Source organism: Pyxicephalus adspersus, chromosome 6 (genome assembly GCF_032062135.1).
Source record: "Pyxicephalus adspersus chromosome 6, UCB_Pads_2.0, whole genome shotgun sequence".
NCBI lineage: Eukaryota > Metazoa > Chordata > Amphibia > Anura > Pyxicephalidae > Pyxicephalus > Pyxicephalus adspersus.
In genome coordinates, this window is record NC_092863.1 from 71397482 (window position 1) to 71418549 (window position 21068).

Consider the following 21068-nt stretch of genomic DNA (forward strand, 5'->3'; position numbering starts at 1 on the left):
GGGGTTTGCTTGCTATACCTACCCCTTCTCCTTCTAGTTATCAGGTCTCCTGCATTCAGCCACTGCCCCCACACTGTTCAACAGTTTATATCATAGTAGCTTATATCATAGTTTGTGACCACCACTGTGAGTCTGGAGTCATTCAGAATATCAGTGATGGTGATAAAAAAAAAACTACAGCTATAACTTCAACTAAGCTGAACAATGCCACGGACAGCAGAAGATAAGCAGCTTAGCAGCAGCTAAGTGGAAGAGACCCTATGGCTGTAACAAGTTCCACATGCTTCTTCTAGATCTAGACATATTGAATATGACTATTGTTGTTCTGCCTCTAAAATGGGATTCTCAGATAATTCATTTAGGATTTAAGGTTTCCAATCCAAAATGCCAATCAATTATTTGCCTAATTTATTTGTCCCTGTCTCCAGGTTTATGCTGTGTACCCTTCAAGAACCGCAGGTAATGATGGTTTAGCTTTACCTAATATTTATGTACTGCTTGAGTGGTCAAATGGGGGCACAAATGGTTGCTGTGGATTAGAAAAAAAATCTGATCAACCATCCTCCATTTTTTTTTAAGAAACTTCTAATCATTTTCTGGTACAGGAGCTTTTTAAAGCTACATATGAACACCAATAATACCTAGGAGAATACCTTAAGACCAGCTGGCCTGACTTTCTGCTTAAATACCTCTTTACCTCTTAGTCTTTCTATCTTCTGGTATTAAATATCTGTTGGCCTACATTACTAATAGTGATTGGCTGTGTTTATTATCTGACCTTAATTATATGATCCTATTGCTGCTTTTCAGTAGGTATAACGTGGGTTGTGATTGAAGATTTTTTGTCCTATCGGGGTGTAATTTTCTCAATGGCCTCTGCTGACTCTTGCAGCTTTCTATGGTCTCCTGCCCTCTGCCCCTTTTTTAACCCCTAGACTATGTGAGGCCACACATATATGTACTCATGTAAGCATTTTTAATTTCTGATCCATTTATCTTCTTTTCTATGTAACAATCCTTTTTTGATGTAAGGGATGTTAAGATGGTTAGTAATATAATTTCTTAATTAGGTGCGCATCTCACAAATCTCATTGTATTGCATAGTTTCTATTTCAAGATTAAATAAAACATTAATTTATCTGGAAAATTACCAAGTCACTACAGGTCGGTTTTTAAGGAGGTTTTGGGATGGGTTTAGTTGCCACAGAGTTCGGTAAAGGCTTGTAGTATAACATATACCGATTACTTACTTTCTGTTTTTCTTTAAGCTCAAATCAAATAGCACCTTGTTTGGAGGCAACTCATTTACTTGTAAATTTCTGATAATACAGGTCAACATATCATTTTCATCAGATATAATTTTATGTGGGCTTTGTAGTATTCAGGACATCTAGTTTTTGTGATGCAGCTAATTAAATATTGTGTGAAATTTGTTATAAATAGCCTTAATATATTACAACTTTTAGACCGCACTAACTGCAATTGATTTTTATTTGTCATCATGCCTAGAAATTACCTTAATGATCCAGACAGTTTCTGTTACGTGTGTGGTTCATTCACAACGAAAGCACAACGTTGTATGAAAGCACAACCTTGTACGAAAGCACAACTGTACCAGTTGTTCTAATGGACTGCGTCACTGGCTAAATCAGTGTAAAGCAGCAATGCCATTTGCAATCCCGATGGTGTAGCGAGAACCCCAAGACCATCTAATCGACTGCTATTTTTGCACCGTCAACAAAAGTGGATTCTCAGGTAAAACTAAGTAAAAAATTGTATATCCCAGCCTCGATTCTGGAATTAGGCCTGTTCCCCAAGATGATTCACTGCCAGTTCGGGTACCGCCACATGATGGACTTGCTTCTGTAGAAGGTGATGAGGAAAGCGCTGGAGTTATAGCCAGTTACGCGAATCATCTGATCCTGACTACTTGGCCGATGAAGATACTGAACCAGAGACCTTTACACAAGCAAAGCTGAATGACCTCATTCGTGATCAAAATCTCTCCAAAGACAAAGCAGATTTTATTGCTTTAAGGCTTAAACAGAAGCACTTGTTTGGAAAGGGTGTAACTGTAACTCACTACAGAAACAAAATCATAACTTGGCCATGTTCTTCACTAGTGATGGCTCACTGTGCTACTGTCATGATATATATGCCCTTTAACTGTTTGTCACAAGAGCATGTTCCATCTGAATGGCGTATCTTCACTGATTCCTCTAAAAGATGCTTGAAAGCAGTCTTACTGCATAATGGTAATTCCAAACCAAGTTCACCGATTGCCCATTCCAGTAACCTAAAGGAGTCCTATGACAACATGAAGTTACTACTTGAAGCAATCCAGTATAAAACACACCAGTGGAACATCTGTGGGGATCTAAAGGGTGTGGGACAGCTGATCTACGGGCGACCATTATGTCAAGCGTGATTGGCTACCAAGAGATACCTATAGGCCCGGAACAAGCACTGTCAAGTTTCTGCCTCTGGTTGATCCGCGTAAAATATTTCTGCCACCTCTCCATATCAATTTAGGTTTGATGAAGAACCTTGTAAAGGGTAAATCAAACTCCATGGGTTTTCAGTACCTTGTTGAGAGGTTTCCAAACATAAGCACTCCAAAAATGAAGGAAGGGATATTTATAGGGCCACAGATCAAGTCTGTTTTGCAGGATGATGTTTTCAAACAATCTCTTTCAGCAGCTAAGCTAGAAGCTTGGGATGCATTCAAGTGGCTGTGTGAAAATTTCCTGGGTAAACCATAAGTCTCCTGCATACAAGAAAGAAGTTCAGAATCTGCTTGATTCATACCAGAAACTGGGTTGTCGCTTGTCATTAAAAATACATTTCTTGCACTCACATCTAGAACTGTTCCAGGAAAATCTTGATATGGTGAGTGAAAAACAAGGAGAACGTTTTCACCAGGACATTCTGTTAATGGAGCAACGCTACCATGGTTTCTGGAATGAAAGTATGATAAGAGTACACAAGTAAAATCATACTCTAAGCATTTCTGAATAAACAATGGGGTCTGACTGGCACTGCTCAGTAGATCTATACCACAGTGTGCCTTATTTTACTTCACACTGAAGATGTATTAACATTCACTTTAATGTTGCTTATGTTTTAGTACAACATACATGCACAAACAATGTAAACTATAATAGTATTCAAAACTCAGGAACTGTGCGTGTTTGGGAAAAACTGAGAACAGATCTGAAATCTGCTCGAAAAATTGATTTAGAAGAATTTGCTGTGGTTTCTGATGATTATCAAAACTAATTTTTTTGTTGACCTGTGTAATTATGCATAATGTTTTGGTAGTCTCTAGATAAAGGCTGTCCAACATCAGTATCTTTTTAACAGACAACAGTACATTTAGTAAGATGTGGTACATAAGAATAAGAGAACTGGGGTTAAACGGTTCTAATCTAGATGGTATTAAGATTGTCCTTCCCTGTCAATGACTGGAGTGAGTGTGTATTTGTAAAATTGACTGGTTCAATAGAGGAAATGTAGGCCCTTCTGTGGCTGCTATGGTCCTTTATTCCTTGCTAGTTCTTTATAAGTACTAGGTTACCTATTAGCTAGATAGGGTAAAACCTTTGTTAGTTAACTATTAGTTGTGCTTTGGGTAATGAGTCTGCATTTTCATGTATATGATGTGCTGTCATCAAAATCATCCCCTTCACTCTAAGGACATGGTAAAATATCAAATTAATTTTTAATTTGCCTTTCTTGACTTCTGTAATTATTTTTAAAAAAAATTACAAACTCATTTAGGTTTAGGAAAATGGTTATAAAGCCTATTTGATAAGCAGTAACAAGCAGCGTTGTCTAAAAAGGCCTGGTATTTAGCTATTTTCTGTAAAATTACCTAATTCTGCTTGAAATCTGCTTGAGTAAATGGCAGCAATTTCTAGTATTACTTTCCCCCCTTGCAAATCAGCCAAGCAAATTTTCCTGTCTCTTGTTATTTGCATAGAAAGAACCATATTTTCCCTGTCGTATGTGATGTCTTTTGAGCCTATGTCAATGTATTCCTCTGCTATTCACCCCTTTCTTTGAAGGCAGCTGACACGTTCTTTGCTTTCCTTTTTGTCTGCAGAATTTTTTGTATGCATTTTTCCCCCCCTCTCCTCTTTCAATCCACTCACTTGTCCATCTGCTTTCACTTTTGTTTGCTTGAGCCGATCTCTCATCCCAACTTGATAATGAGGAATGCAGTGTGACCCTGACCTCCATCAGCCCAGGCCTAACCTCTTGACACTGTGACATAACCTTTGACCCTCTACTTGACAGCTTGATTAATTACCTTGTGTTATGATTTATGAGTAAGTGCTATGCAAAAATAATAGACAACAGGTGGTCCTTTAAAAAGTTTTGTGCCATATTTTCTTAGCATAGTTATTTTTTTTTCCTGCCAGCGTTTGAAGATGGGAATTTACTAGGACAATGTGGGATAGGCAGTAGTGGAAAGATTCTTGTAGCAATGGAATTCATAGAGGGAACTGAGATACAACTTGGCTTAGAAATACTGTGAGAAGAACTGTTGCCAAAATGTACACAAAACACCAGCCACTGGCATTCTGTTTTTATTTCTATCTCAGGTCATGTCTTCAGGAAACTGGCCAAATGAAAAGACTTAGCCATTTGTCTTAGCTGCTCTGCTTACAATAACAGTTGCTGATTGGTTGCTAAGGACCCACCTTCACAATCATAGGAAGTTATTCTATGTGGCTTGTCACAGGCCCTATATATATTTTTTTTTTTCCGGGGGTACACTCACTATATAATGACATTGTATAATGAATTGTTATGCTATCATTATTTATTGCAGAATAATAGTTGTGGCAATTCTTCTGTGATTGCTTTTACAAAACTGCAGGAATTGGTAGACGCAGCCCCATTTATTTGGGTGCACTACCTGGCACTTTGTAGCAAGCCCCTGCTGTTTATGTGGTTACCAAGAAGTTGTGTCACAATACAGTACAATATAGCTTTCACACAGTTTAAAAAAGTTTTTTGGAGTTAGGTTTTATGTGTTTCTGGAAAGTAAGTCTTTCAACTCAAAATGTCTTTTTGTACTCGCTAGGTGTTGAATCTCTTCACCTGAGTTGCTAGGCTTTTGTGTCTGTTGCAGGCATGGAAAGGGGGTTCCACGTTTTCCTATCTTCTATATATGTTCTGCATGGTAGAGAATACAAAGAGGGAAGTGAGAAAAACAAAAGTAACCATAAACTATGGCATGGAGACATCATTACTGGAGTTCCCAACAATATAAGACTTTGAATTAGTGGTCCCCTTCCCCTAGTTTTTTATGTGTATATCAAATATACTGTACAACCACTTTAGGATGTCAGAAAGCATCCTGACTGGGATTTAAGTCAAGACAAAAGTTCTGTGAGTCAGTTATACTAGCCAAATTAAGCTAATAATGTTAAAGTTGAACTAAAGTCCCACTTTGCAAAATTGCAGTTTGGGCAGGTGGTTATTGTAGAAATAACAGGTCCCTTCTACAATAACTCTTCTTATCTGTCTGATCACCGCTAAGCTCTCAGATTTTGCAGAGCTGTGCCCATGTGGCTCAGTCTTGGTTTTCGGGAAATCCTTTCTTACCTTGTGTGTGTTGGGAATGAATTAACTCATTACGTCATCCCGGCATCATTAATTAAGGTAGTAGAAAATTGCCGTCAAGAATAAAAGAAGGAAGATGGCAATGCCCTGTGACAGAATGAGGATAAGCGAGTATTGTGGGGTTAGTTCCACTTTAAAATGTATTTCCACGTAAAAAGGAACTCATCTTTTGTAACTAATTTTGTATTACCAAAAATGGTTCCCCTCTGCACACCTTATCTTAGTTTTGAGCTTTACTTTTAAAGAAATCTACTGGTGAAGCTCAGCATTACAATATGCCTTCCTTAGGCTATGTTCACACTGGCGGTGAGGATGCAGTACATTTACCACTTCCTTATGCCAGGTAACCGCTCCCTCTTGAGAAACATTACATGGATAAATCTATGGAGAATAAATTGGGGTAACAGTGAGAGCGCAGGATCGCTCAATCCCGAGGCAGGTCTTAACCTGCTCCTAAGGTAAGAAAAGGACATTTACTTATCGTACTCTCCTTTTCTCACACATGCACTGCAAGAGATTAAACTCTGAAAAGACATGGCCATGGACTCCTCACCTAAACCCGTGTGACAGCACTGGCACATCCACACAGTACCCAAGTTTGTCATGTAGGAAAGGGTAGTGAGTTACATGCTCACAGATATCCTTGTGTGCCAGGTATTTTACTTTGTGCCCTTTGCCTTAATGGCGTGGTGCAGAAGTCAGGAAGAATGAGTATATACTGCTAAAAGGATGTGATAGTAACCCATGGGCTAATCCTGAGCCCCATTGCAATGTAGACTTACCTTCTGTGCAAGGACAATTCCTGATATGCTTCCCTCTGCATGGTGCTGCTAGTCCTGGCCCCCATTTAAATGTAGGTGTTACAGTGCATGTGACATAATGTTATCTACCTGTTGCTACTGGGCATGTACTAAGTACTATCACCAGACCAGAGCAGGCTTGGCATTTAGGAACAGTTTTGCTGTTTTCCTTGAACTTGCACCAATCATTGCAGAAAACGATAATCTGTTCACAGCACAGAAAGTCTTCCATCATTGTTAGTTTTTTTTTGTTACTTCTACATAATCTGCTGAAAAAAATTGTGTTAATAAAATTATGTGCAATAGGAGATGATAGATGCCATGAGAAGTGACCCCTGGAGGTTAGAAAAATTCCTTGGCACCTCAGTCAATGCTGCATCCATGTCTTACTTCCAACACAGGTGCAGTAGAACTCCACAGACTTGTAAAGGGCTGGGAAATGGTTCAGTCTGCTGTCCCTATACCTTGTCTCTAAGGCTCTATTGTACTCATTGTAAATCTGCGAAATGTTTAATGTGTGCCAATACATTTAAAGTGTGATAAGTACCTTTTGTGCAATAAGATTTGTACTGTTTGAATATTGTATTTACAAATGAATGAAAGTTTAGGCAAAGTGTAACTTTTGGTTACCTTCAGTCTTGAGATAGTACTGTCTAGCATATATAAATTACCGTACTTTCTTGCTTGAGTGTTTTCTGCAAAACTGTTTGTAGCAGCAGTTAGAATTGATCAAATGCATTAGCAAAGCCAAACATAAAAGTTAACTGAATGTTAAAAGTACAGTTTTTAAATTGATTATAAATGTATTGATTGCCACTCTAAGAAGACAGCTCATGCTCAAATTAAACACTAACAACTGCAATTTATGTAGCTTTTAATGGTATATACTGAACAGTACAGTAGGCATCTTGCTGGCCATAAACTTAATAGTAATTGTTATTGTGTTTGGTTTTAATTTAATAAAGGGTACAATTCTGATATTCTTTGTGAAGTACTCCAGTTTTCTATACCATTTCAATACTGCCTGAATTTTTGCAGCTTGTATGTTACTGGGTAAATGTTTATTACAGACTTGTTATCAGGCGGTCCAGTAGCTTAGTAATTGTCCGCCTTAACCTTAGCTAGTCCTAGTAGTAAAAGGCTTTGGAGCTTTCCACCTGCTGGTTGCAAGTAATAATTTTAAAATAGTAATGTATGCCAGTTTTATTACCTAAATTTAATGTATTTTCATTTTTTTTTTTATTCTCACCAAAATAAAGTGTATAAAATATCTCCATTGTTGTCAGTAAAAAGAAGAGCCACATCGATAATTTCTTCAGTTTTGTAATTTTCTGCAGTTAGACCATGGCAGTAATATAATTATTCGGAACTGAATCTGATCCTGCAGGTTGAATGAGCTGAAATCTTGTGCCCCTTACAACAGGAAGTACTATTGAACTTATGGTTTGAGCTCTACACAACAACAATACAACAATACAAAGTCCTCTAATGGCCACTAGTGCTTTTGAATGCCAGTGTGTGTCTCTCTCTCTCTCTCTTTTTTTTTACACTTTCTTATTTGAGTCTGCTTGCTTTTGAATTCTAATGTTCTACATATCATTACATAATAAAAAATAATCATCTAATGCAGCGGTCGCCAACCTTTTTGGTCCCGCGGACCACTAAAATTACCAGCTCCTGACCGTGCATGCGTGGGGAGCCAATTGTCAATCAAAGAGGGGGGGAACCCATAGTGACATCTTAATGCCATAACCCCGCCCACTCTGCCATTGCAAGTCTGAGCCTGCGATGGGAGAGTGGGCAGGTTGTGTCGTGAAAGACAGCCCACCCACTTCCCTGAGCCAGGGTTTGCACAGGGACATGGTGCGGGGCTCTGGCCGGTGTGTCCCCTTGGCGGGGTCCTTTTCCTGACCCTGCTAGTCGGTGCACCGACCAGAGCTGCGGACCACCAGTTGGCGACCGCTGATCTAGTGTTCAGCAGGACTTTAAAGTTAGGTAAATCCAACTGCAGATAAAAAAACACATAACATATCACATTGTGTCAATATTTATGTATTAAAAGACTAAATTAAAATACAGAAGTAGTGTGGGAAAAATTAGGTACACTTTTACCACTTACATAGGTATTGAAGTCAAGGGTTGCTAACCAAATTAACTGATCATCAGCAAGCGTGACTGCCCCTATAAAAGCTGAAGTTTTGATTTGCTATCACAAACACACAACCAAAGTTAAAAAAACATCAACAATGATCTTAGAGAAACAATTGTTGCTGCCTATAAATCTGGGAAAGGCTATAAGGCCATTTCCAAACAATCTGAATTACATCTCACTATAGTGTTAAAGATTATTCACAAGTGAAATTATTCGCAGTGGAGACCCCAGTAAATTCCACACAAGGTCAGACCGTGCAATGCTCAGAAAGTTTGCAAGGAATCTAAGAGCTACATCTCAGCCTCCATAGGTCTCATGTAACATGTTAAAGTTCATTAAATACAGTTAGAAAAAGACTGAATAAAGGTAAGCTTGTTTGGAATGTTTGCCACAAGCAACTTCTCTCCTAAATGAACATGGAAGTATGGCTTAGATTTGCCAAGTTGCAATGGAACAAACAAGAAGAACAATGTTCTTTGCACAGATGAAAAAAAGGTGGAGATTTTTTGGCCATAATGCATTGCACCATATTGGGTGTAAGCCAAGCACAGCATGGCGGCACAAACACCTCATACCAATTGTCAATCATGGAGGAGAAGGGGTGATTTTTTTTTTGCAGCCACACAACTTGGGCTCCTTGCAATTGATTGAGTTGACTATGATGTAACTCCCACGCAGGCGCATGGGTGTTTGTTCATTCCCAGCACATGCAAGAGAAGCCGGGTTTGTCAGGTGTCCCTGGCAACTTTCTCTAAGCTGCTCATGCACAGTTTAGCTTCTTTGACAGTTCCCTGATCAGGCAGATAATTGCAGAACGGACATCACCTTTTTTTTTTTTTCAATAATGACCTGCCTTACCATCTGTTTTTCAAAGTGGGTATTTGGTTTAACCTTTATATGCAATTATAGTGGGGTTGCTGCCATCACATGACAGTTACCTAACTTTCATTCCTCTTGTACCATGGAACCCTCCAGAAGTAAAAATACAAATGGCAACTTTCTACCTCACCATACTAATGCCAGTAAAACAACAGAGCAAAAAAAAAAAAGCTAGATACTCAAATGGAAAAAAATGTAATATGTGCTGTTCCATTCTGTTTAATGAGTTAACTTTTTTTTACATTCAGACTTACTTTAAACAAGTAATAGTGGGCAGTGATGTATGGCAATAAACATGTTCCAATTGGTTACTGTACCGTGTTATAAAACAGACATTCATAAAACCTACCAACTCTCCTAATGCTATCATGGTATTCACTTTTTTAGAGTAATATGTGTGTGTCAATATTTCATATGGGAAATAAGTACACAATCATTAGTTATTGCCTTTTTACAGCTTTCAACATCAGAATTGTAAGCTGCTTAAAGTCCAATTTAGCACCAACCGTATTAAACTGACTTTTTTTTTTGTTTGTTTTGTTTTTTCTTATTGCAGTGCCTTGAGAATCAAAATAATGCTTTGTTTTGTTAAGTGTCAGCAGAAGACATTGGCATTGTGTCCACACAGAACTTTTCGTGTATTATTTTTTTAAGTGATGTCTAGAAACGTTATCACAAACAGTGATGCTCGTATGAAGTTGTGTGTACAGAGATACTTTTACACATGACAAGTGCTGGCATTGGCTTCTCCCGGCAGCATGTGAAAGCACAGTTAGAAGTCAGTTAGCAGTCCTGAAGAGGTTGTAGTTTAGGTCCAGGTCAGGGTTGTAATACTGATAACTTTTTATATAGATTAAAAAAGAATTCATACTCATCTCTGTCCAGTATACTCTTGCACCTGAAGGCTGTATAAATAGCCCGGAATCCTGAGTTAGGTACTATAGTAGGCAGAAACATGTGATGCCAAATTCAAAGGGTATTTAACGTCATCTACCTCAATTTCACCTGGAAAAGTTTTTAGGTGCCTGGATAGGGCTGTGGATAATTGTGTCACTGCAGATTTGCTGCAATTTGTTTGGTGGGATCTAGGCCTTCAGTGTCTGAGAAGGATAGGATGGGCCAGGCACTCCATCCTGCTTTCAGTCTTGAAATTGGTAATGGCTCTGTGACACCTGGCTAATAATAAAAGGGAGCAGGTCTTTTATTGAGACTAGGGGAGTTGCATCCTGAGGCCAGGTGGCTCAGGTGGACAGGCTGGGTGTAGCCTGTATGCTGGGAGAGCCAAGGAGTTCCCCTAATGTTAGGTCTGGGGAACCAAAAACTCTAAAGAGAGTGTCTGGGAGAGAGCCAGGTGGCTAATATTTGTTTATTTTCTTGAGAACCATGATATTACGGATCCTCTATGAGGGAAAACATTGGATGTTTACGTTCTGTTTACATGAATAGAATAAGTAGATGTGGGCAGAGTGCCCCTGAAATTTGAAATACCCCTCTGCAGTGAGTGTGTTTGATGCTAATCCCTCATAGTATTTATTTTAAATTATTTTCCTGCAGTACTTCAGAAGGTTCTTTGACTAAAAAAAACAAAAAACACAGCTTTTCCAGATCTCTAAGCCAAGATATTCAGTGTATAATGATTCCCCTTTCTTTTGCCCATTAAAAGGACCTTTGTACTTTCAGAAGAAGCATGCAAAAGCCTAGATATGAAATGCCAACACAAAAATTGTCTTTAGCAGTATTATATTCCCCGACCTGTGGACAACAAGTGTTGTTCATGTTTGCAGACTGCTGGCTCCACAACTTGCATTGACAACTTGTTTCAAGACTTGAATGCAACGGGTTTTTCAGATACAGTCCACACACTGAAGGGAACAGTTTCACTCTCAGAGAATTATCACTATTCTGACAGCACCACATTTGCCACGAAGTACCTGATACTCTGGTAAACTGGCCTAGTGCTTTTGGTCACTCCTTGACCACAGTATTTTCTGATTACATATTTTTTTACCAAATAAACGCTTTCCTTGACTTTAGCCTAGAAATAAATTATAGAAAATTCCCACTATTCTGAATGCTCCAAATTGGATGATGAGAACCTGGTGCTTGTACCTGGCTTATTTGATAGCAGAGGCCCATAGCTACTCCCAACTTAACTTCTTGTGTACTGTCTCAAGCTCTGATTCTGCAACCTATCTCTCATGCACTAGTATAGCAATTTGAAGCCACAGTGTTAAAAGAGCAGGCTCCCTCTAAAATGGTGATGCTTTCCATTTCAAAGGTTAGTAAGCCCTGTATATCTAACAGCACAACTTTCCTTTGAAAGATGTATATAAATTTTTTTAAAACCGATAGTACTTTTCTTGGTTTTTTGTCTGACCATCTGAGGCACAAGATGTCACATATTCTGTTTGAAATCAACCATATCAGATGAATCCCATCCTGTATCTTTAAGAACATTTAGTATTGATGGAGTTAAATGTCCTTTTTCATTTGTAATGTGAATGTCAAAAAAATGAGATCTGCAGACCATTTGTGTTACCTTAACATACTAAATGACCAGGTTTTTCCATTCATGGAATTTTATATTATGATGTAAAAATAATGGAACTCTTGGGGGCAAATAAAAGTTGTGACATTGCATAAATTTATCAAAATTTTATACTGGTATATACCCTAATCAGAGCTAAAGTATGGTGTAGCAAATTATCAGAGTGTGAGTGTGTTTTTGGCCAGGCAGTGTGTGAAACATGCAGTCTCGATTATTTCTGCAGTTCTACCTAGTTATTTACCCCATGAAAGTCTGTTGTAACAGATGCAGCATCACTATAAGCTTGTAACTGGATAACTGGAGAACATAACCATAAAAAAAGCTGTAAACATGTGGCTAACAAGACTACAGAGTAATGTGAACTACATCAAATTTCTATTCTGTTAAGTAGGATCCTTCAGTGTGCATTCAGCCTAAGCAGGCAGAGCATTTCTTCCTTACGTACCTTGTAGACGCCTTCAAACACTTGCCTACTGTGCCTTTTGCTCTATAAACCTGAAAATGTGAAGGATAAAAAATGTATTTATGTAACAAGATACCTTGGGGTTTTAATATTCAAGCAATAGTCACCCTTTCTCTGTGGTTTGCTACATATGGAAGTTGCTTTAGTGCCTGAAGCCTATAGGACCACTGGGTAAATTGTTGATTGCCAAACACCTTAAACCAGAACTTAACCCACGATTACTTAATTATACTTGATCCATCGCAGGGTGCCACCAGCTTCCTAAAGTCCAATATTTGGCCATCTGTAGAAGTTCTCTGGTATGGCATGCCACGCCTGAGTATTTCAAGAAATATTCAGACCATTCTCTCCCCGGGAGTTTCTATGATAAGAATATGAGTGAAAATCCTCTGTAAAGGGCCCGTGTCTTGCAGGTGTCAGAACAAAATTTAAGTTTAATGTCTTTTAAAATTTATTGTTTGATTTCAGTGGGAGAAGAGTTAACATTATTTCAGGCTATCTATATTTCTTGGGGATATTAACAAAGTCTTTGGTTTTCCACTTATAGCCAGAACAAGAGTGGATTCAGGATTGTTCTTCCCCAGCTTTATTGTCCTTGGCCCACCCCTTTCATTTACTCGATTTCAGTTCTTTGACTGGCTCAAAATTACTTGGTTTTCCTTAGGGTGGTTGTCCTAAAAATACAGCTTGCCTAGGAATGCCCACAGGACCTTGTACATGGGTTGAGGGCTCTTGAAAGGAATACGGAGGAAGCCCCTACAATAAGCAATGATGTTCCTACATTGCATAAAAAGCAGTGATGACATTTCTAGGTAAAAATAAAAGGAATGTAACAAAAACAAAGACATTATTTGTACATTTTAGTAGTATGGAAAAGGAAGAAATACGGTTGTAGGGAAGGCAAATTATAGAATAAACAAATATTGGAATAAAATTTAGCTTAAAACAAATAATACACGCGGTAATTAAATATGCAAGTTTGTACAGTATGTGTCTATATGTATACTGAGAGTCTTGTAAACAAAGCTTTTTTTTTGTGAAACTAAGTATTATTTGTAGTTGGAAAACAGGGTATATCATTGTTTTAAATATATTTGTCAAGAAGAAAGTAATGATTTTCTATATATGTTGATGTCGTTTAATGAAGTATCTTCCACTATTCAATGACGCTGTTACAGGAGTAGTGTTCTCCTTGAGGATAAGCAATCTTGGGCTTTAAAAAAAACTATAGGGAAAAGCATCTTCCTTTGGGTGACTTTGATGGACTGTACCAGAGATGTGATTTTTACCTATCACTTTATGGGTTCTTATTTTTGCATGACTGTAGCTTTGAGAAACATTGAGCCTGAATCCTGCAAGCCTTGTCATGCTCTTCAATGTTTGCAAAGGCGGTCTTTGGTATGTTTTCGTGTTTACACTGTACTTTCTGGTTCATATGAAGAACCCATTCTAGCTGCTGTACGTTATAAAAGAGTAGAGTAGTTTCTTCTAATATACCCACACTAGAATGTCTATGGAAGAATTGGAAGTGAACTGAAGCAGGTAAGCGCTTCAATATAATTACATTTTTAAGAATGGAATTTAAAATCTGTTTTGTTATATGGATAATGAATTTTTAATTACCCATATGCCATAGGTCCCTTTTGCTTTTTAAAAATAGCAGTAGGCATCATTGTGCAAAAAGAAAAGGCTGGAGTTAAGTTTCTAAATTATTCTTTTTGCACTTTAAAGTTCTTAAATTGCTGCCAACCAAAATGTCATAAATGTTCACATACATTGGAGAGATTTCCAAAAGGCCCAAATTGTGAGGAGCTATTATAGTATCATAACATTATGAAATCTACTTCTAGTGTCAAACTGGCATCCATTACCCCCATGATGGACTTAACCAATGAGCAATATTTTAGAATGCCTTAACAATTTTAAAAAAGCAAAATGTTTACGCTTGCCCCTTTAAGATATATATAGGTCATAAAAAGACCTAAATAAAACTTCTTTAGGGAATATTTGTATTTAAGGTGTATGTAAGTCAGTAGTTTCTAATTTATGCATAGATTTCATGCCGGGCATGATTGTTGGCAACTTGATTGTGAAACGCACACAGCAGAAAATCCTCTCAGCGGCATTTTACATAAAAAATAAACCCAAACTGGGTAAACTGTCTTTGGGTATACATGAGTTGATGTACTTGATCAGCAAGGTATATAGAAGTATGTTTGATCTTCTCCCTCGTTCTCCGTGCGTTCCCCCTGAATATTTAGGGACAGCAAAAAATATTAACTTGATAAAGTCAAAAGAAGGCAATGTCTATATAAAAATTTTACACCATTTTTTAGCATGTTACTTGTAGTGATAGAATCAGGCTGTATAAAATTTATTTAACTTTTTTTTTTTTCTTCATTAAAAATGTAATAATTTGAAACAGGAACTTTAAAGATTTTTTTCTTTTTATAAACTTTAAAAATATAACTCCCTTTGCTGCTTTATGAATTGCAAACTAGTTATGAAGAAAATACTCATTGTAAATCAGTATGTTTTTTTCAACCATGTACCTAAAGGGATTTTTCAAATGGCTTTGATATATATATATATATATATATATATATATATATATATATATATATATAAATATATATTATATAAAAAATGTACATATGCATACACTCTAGCTTGGTGTCTCTTCTGATCCAACAATAGATGTGTCAATTTACCCATAGAAAATGGAGAGGTTATTGGGATATTTAACTTCTGCATATGGTGTGTTCTTCATGCTGTGATCTTACAAATCTTTTCCTTTTTTTTCTCTTCTCCTTAAAGCAGAACTAAACTTTCAAAATTCAAACACTTGCTATGAGGCAGGTCCTTTATCACAGAAGGCATAGGCAATGTCCCATCTGCAATAAAATAACCTTAACTTTCTGACCGCAATTTTTTGATTGCACTCATCTGTCCTTGCTATGACGTTAGCTCCTCCATCTTCCTTGGATTGGACAGGCCAGGATGATATGCATGGAAGTTTATTCTTTACCTGCATCGTACACTTAGCCGCGCATGCACATCCTTTTTTTCATTGTAGGAAACAAGGATCTATGTTCTGTGCATGGTTGATCAGTAGACCAACCAAAGGTGTTTTACGACGAATACAGACCAACAAAAGCTGTTTTACTAATTTCCCTTTGAATTTTCAACTTTGGGGCACAGACCATTTGTGTTTTTTTTTTTTTTTGTGTTAACAAAATTTTTGTGTTAACAAAGTGTTAACAAAATGCTGAATATTGGAAACCAATCTGTTTATAATAAAGATTTTTTTTTTACCTTTCTAGTAACTTCATTGATAGCACAGGAGAATTTTATGGAGGGAATGGTTCTATTCAGGGCTTAGTAGAAGAGTACTTAACAAAGACATATGATGTTTATTTTGTAAAGTAACAATGTAAAACATTTATTTTGATTCAACACAATGCAGACTATGTTTACTATACAATAGTATACAAAATAGTGTATTACCGGTATATAAGCCATTGTGATCAGATTCTGCAAGGTTCATGTTGCTGTGCTGATGTGTCCTGCAAGCTCCCTCTCATGATTCAATGTGGTATGCAAAGTAATGTGTGCTTAGTAACTAGTGCAATTATTTATGAAAAAGTTCATTTCTATATGACGGTAATCACAAACCTCATTTAAAATATTTTCTGTTATGATTGCAGGAAGGATATGCAGTTGTTGTGCTGAATCCAAATGAAAATTATATTGAAGTGGAGAAGAGTAAACCACTGGCACAGCAGCAGTCTCCTGACAGCTCAGATGAGCCAGCTGAGAAAAGGGAGAGGAGAGAGAGGATTCCAAAAGACAACAAGAAAAAGAGGGACTTTTATGAAAAATATCGAAACCCCCAAAAAGAGAAGGAGACTCTGCAGCTCTACATTCGGGTGAGTGAACAAATCAACTGCAGACCTTTATATCTAACTTTCTAACTATCTAACTGGCTGCTCTGCACACCTCTGAGGAGGTGTTGTAAAAATAACTGTGCTTCCTAAATTTCAGAAAGTTACGATGTAAAGTCAAAATCTGAAATTCCAGATGTTAATACAACAGCACATTCTGCTGCTTTGAAAGCAATTATCATGTTTTCAAGTTTTTTAAAACATGGATATTTACCACTGCACCTTTCATAAAATTAGTGCTGACAAGAACAAAATGGACTTACTGGTCACATAAATCTGTATCGTTATACTATAAGCATTCACGTGATGAGTAGACAGTGTACACTGCAAATAGGAAATATTGAATAATCATATTATTTAATCACCTTTTTAGCTAGTGGTATATTGTACTTTTCAAATCATTGGCATAATTATGTTTCAATGTTGCAAAATGAGCCTTTATTTACAATCATTAAAGCAGCTGCTTATGCGTAGATAGATAGATAGATTCAAGTTTATAATCACATTTTGATACTGCTATGCTGTCACTTTACTCTTTCTAGAGTTCCCTGGAAAACCTTGTTATTTGGTAAATATTTTCTTGTATGTAGACAGAAAAAAAAACATTTTAACACAAACTTTAAAAAACAAACAAATAAAATAACAATAATTAAAACTATCACCTCTTTACTTTGCATATAGTATTACACTAAAGGATAGTGTTTTTAGGCAGATTATAGACCACAATCACAATGTGCTTGCACTTTTTTATGGCATGTAAGAACATCTAATTATAAAGTAAGGTTATATATGTATATATAAAAATAATACGTTTGTACTCAAACTGATCCAAATATAACAGAAGGTAGTCATTTTTACCTGGGAATACAGTTCTTCTCTTTGAAATCCAGGGCACAAAATGTGTCTGTTGCTTATAACATTGAAAACAGGTATTGATAGAAACGGCAATTACCATAAGTTATTGTAAACAAATACATCCTATGATATGTCACTTGGTCCTAAAGTAGAACTAAAGTTCCACAACAAAGTTTGTATGATCAGGCAGGTCATTATTTCAGAAAGGGACAGGAGATATCCCTTCTGAAATAATAGTTTTATTTGCCTGATTGCTCCAGGTTTCTGTAATCAAAGCTGAGCCTAGAAACCCGGCAAATCCATGCCCCTTGTGTGTGACGGGATGAATGAACTCCCACATCATCCTGACACAGCCAATCAAGATGGATGCAGATTGTCTCCAGTAAGAAGAGGAGAAAGATGGTGATGCCCAGTGCTGGAACATGCTGAAGGTGAGTCATGCGGATTTAGTTCCACTTTAAATGGTAGGCCACCAGTAAAGTGTTACAAAAAAGCCATTTACTGCTTCAAATGCAGAAATGTAGTTGTTCCAGGACATAAGGAGGAGTATAAACAAATATTCTTTTTTTAATGGCATTTTGAGGGCAAAAACATATCTTGATTTATACCTAGGTATATAACATAGCATAGGATACATTACAGGCCATTTTGTAATTTAATTGTATTAAAAACTGCCTTTTCACTTAAACCTTATTTTCTGAAACTGCCTAATGTCATTTCCCACACCTAGAGCAACATCATTGATGTGTGGATTGCCACCAGACATGTTATTTCCAGTTTGTGTGATTTGCAATTTGGTGTTGAGCATTGGCATTAATTTCATACATTTCACATATATGGGCTTCTACTGCATTAGGAGTTTCATTTTTATTTGGGTACTACCTATGGCTCATCCATTTCTATCTTGTTATATTTACCTAAAATTAAGTCTTACTCTCCCATTCAGAAAACAGATCTGTAAAAACATGTTGAAAGAAGCATGGATTTCTTCACATAAATAGGTAGGATTCCTTAAAAAGTTTTACTAAATCATTACAGTGTAATAGTACAGATTTGTTATATTTAGAGGATGACCATGTAACGTCTTTCACCTCCTAGTGGAACTAATATCTGCACCTGGGTTGCTTTGGCTGTATGTTTTGGGTCATTGTCCATCTGTATTATGAAACACCTTCCAATCAATGTGACTGCATTTAGCTGGATTTGAGCAGACAGTATGTCTCTGAACACCTTAGAATTCATTCGGCTGCTTCTGTCCTGTGTCACATCATGGATAAACACTAGTGTCCCAGTGCCACTGGCAGCCCAAGCCATCACAATGCCTCCGCCATGTTTTACAGATGATGTGGTATGCTTTGGATCATGAGCTGTTCCTTGCCTTCTCTTTACTTTTTTGTTGCCATCATTCTGGTAAAGGTTGATCTTGGTTTCATCTATCCAAAGATTATTTTTCCAGAACTGTGCTGGCTTTTTTTAGATGTTTTTGAGCAAAGTCCAATCTATCCTTTCTATTCTTGAGGCTTATGAGTGGCTTGCACCTTGCAGTGCACCCTCTGTTTTTACTTTCATGCAGTCTTCTCTTTATGATATCGATAGGCCTACTTGTGTTGTTCACTTGGTTGGCTGTTGTGAAGGGGTTTCTCTTCACCATGGAAATGATTCTGCTATCATCCACCACTGTTGTCTTCCGTTGACGTCAAGGTCTTTTGGCGTTTCTGAGTTCACCAGTGCTTTGTTTCTTTCTCATGATTAACCAAACTGTAAATTTTGCCACTCCTAATATTGCAGCAATTTCTCGGATGTTTTTTTTTTTTCTGTTTTTGCAGTTTAAGAATGGCTTGTTTCACCTGCATGGAGAGCTCCTTTGACCGCATGTTGTCTGTTCACAGCAAAGTCTTCTACATACAAGCATCCCACCCTCAAATCAACTCCAGGCATTTTATCTACTTAATTGATGATGACATAACAAAGGAATTGCCCGCACCAGCCCATGAAATAGCCTTTGAGTCAATCGTCCAATTAGTTTTGAGCCCCTGAAATGAAGTCTAAGCCTAAAAAAGGTTTTAGTTCCTCACATTTTTATGCAATCTTCTTGTTCAACCCACTGAATTAAAGCTGAAAATCTGCAGTTCAACTGCATCTGACTTGTTTCATTTAAAATTATTGTGTTAATGTACAGAACCAAAAATAGAAAAAAAGTTGTCTCTGTCCAAATATTTACAGACCTAACTGTATGTATTTCTCAGCACAGTGTTTTACATACTTTACATTACAAAAATTACATTTTTACATACTTTTTTTTGGACTATAATATAAGATTGCAATAAATGAATGCCCCAGCTAGTGTGTGTGCGTGTGTGTGTGTGTACACTTGTGAGTCTACCCCGAAACAATTTGGTCCTTTCTTAAATTTCCTTTTGAAACAATAGTACAATCATGCTATGTATGACCTCACTAAATTAGCTAGACTTTTACAGTGTAATCTGCAAAACACTTTGATTTGTTTATTTTGTATGCTGTTTTTTTTAAAAATTACTATTATGGGACCAGAGGTTTATGATTTTATATATTTGTAACTGTAAGTATATAAACAAATTAAAAAAAAAAATATAAAAACTACTTACTTATAACTATAAGTAAGTAGACTTTAAAACAAATAATTTTATATCTTTAATTCAGTTTTTAAAGTAAGTATAATATACACTGAATTACAAATTTATTGGCATTCTCCTATAATTGCCTATGAACTGTGAACAGATATTAAGAAAGCATTATTAGTCTTAATAGGAATAAATGCATTACTATAACAAAGTACCTAGCAAGTTTACTTTGAACACTTGCTTTCTGTCACCTTTTCTCTAGGCGCACAGCCTTTAGTTCAGTAAAACTGTCTTGAAAAAGATCAAGGCTAAAATCCAGGCACAGACTGGCACAGTGCACACCTTGCACCAATTAGCTGCTCAGTTTTGTCTTTCTGACACTTTATACCGAAGACCCCATTGTCCCAGAAAGTTTTATGTAGGTTAAGTGAGTGGTTATAAATTATCAGCTTTCCATGCCCCTTGTATTGACAAACACATTCCAATGACTGAGCCTAATCAGGTACTATATTTTATAATCCAAATACAACATCACGAGCATCCAGTGCTTAACCAATACCCAGTAATGAGCCAATTAACAAGTATTTCAGTAATTTGAATGATAATTTAATATCTAAGTTTGCTAGTGTGGAAATGAAAGCAATCTACTGGTAGTGCTAATTTTTTTTTTTTTTTTTTTTTTAGTTAAAACTAATATTTTATCTTAAAGTGTGTAACCTTATATTATGGTTTTCTAGAAATGCAGTAAATGTGTTTCAAATAAAAACGTTGTTGGTGGTTGTAGTTATGGCCACTACATCTGATGTGGTAGACCATGGCCAACGTTTGAAGTAGCTAATTTCACAATTTATAATGTTTTAGTGGTTTAAAGGTGGTGTGGAAAGCACATCTGGATTTGCTAACAGCCAACTCACCTTTAACCCTCCAGAGGTCTACCACACAATACCTAAAATGGCCATCTGAAAATCCAGTACATTTGTTTTCTAGGAAATACTATTACTACACTAGGCAAATGTCAACAAGAGATATTTTTTAAGTTTTATATCGAATTTTGGGTTTTGGAAAGTATCATTTGGCTTTTCCTTGTTTAATCTAGGTAAAAGTTATGCACACAATACAGAAACCCTTAGCAACCAGTCAGCCTAATTTTGGATTGATTTGGCTGCTGAAAAATGGAAATATATATATATATA

General features: G+C 36.8%; 1 protein-coding gene across 2 annotated transcripts in view; it reads left to right on the plus strand.

Moving 5' to 3' along the window:
- Positions 1-21068, plus strand: part of ARB2A (ARB2 cotranscriptional regulator A) — a 249225-nt gene that overhangs the window by 81711 nt on the left and 146446 nt on the right. For both annotated transcript variants that reach the window (XM_072416157.1, XM_072416156.1), the window contains exon 7: positions 16184-16405. In XM_072416157.1, the coding sequence (XP_072272258.1) occupies positions 16184-16405 (222 nt within the window). The remainder of the gene's footprint in view (positions 1-16183; positions 16406-21068) is intronic.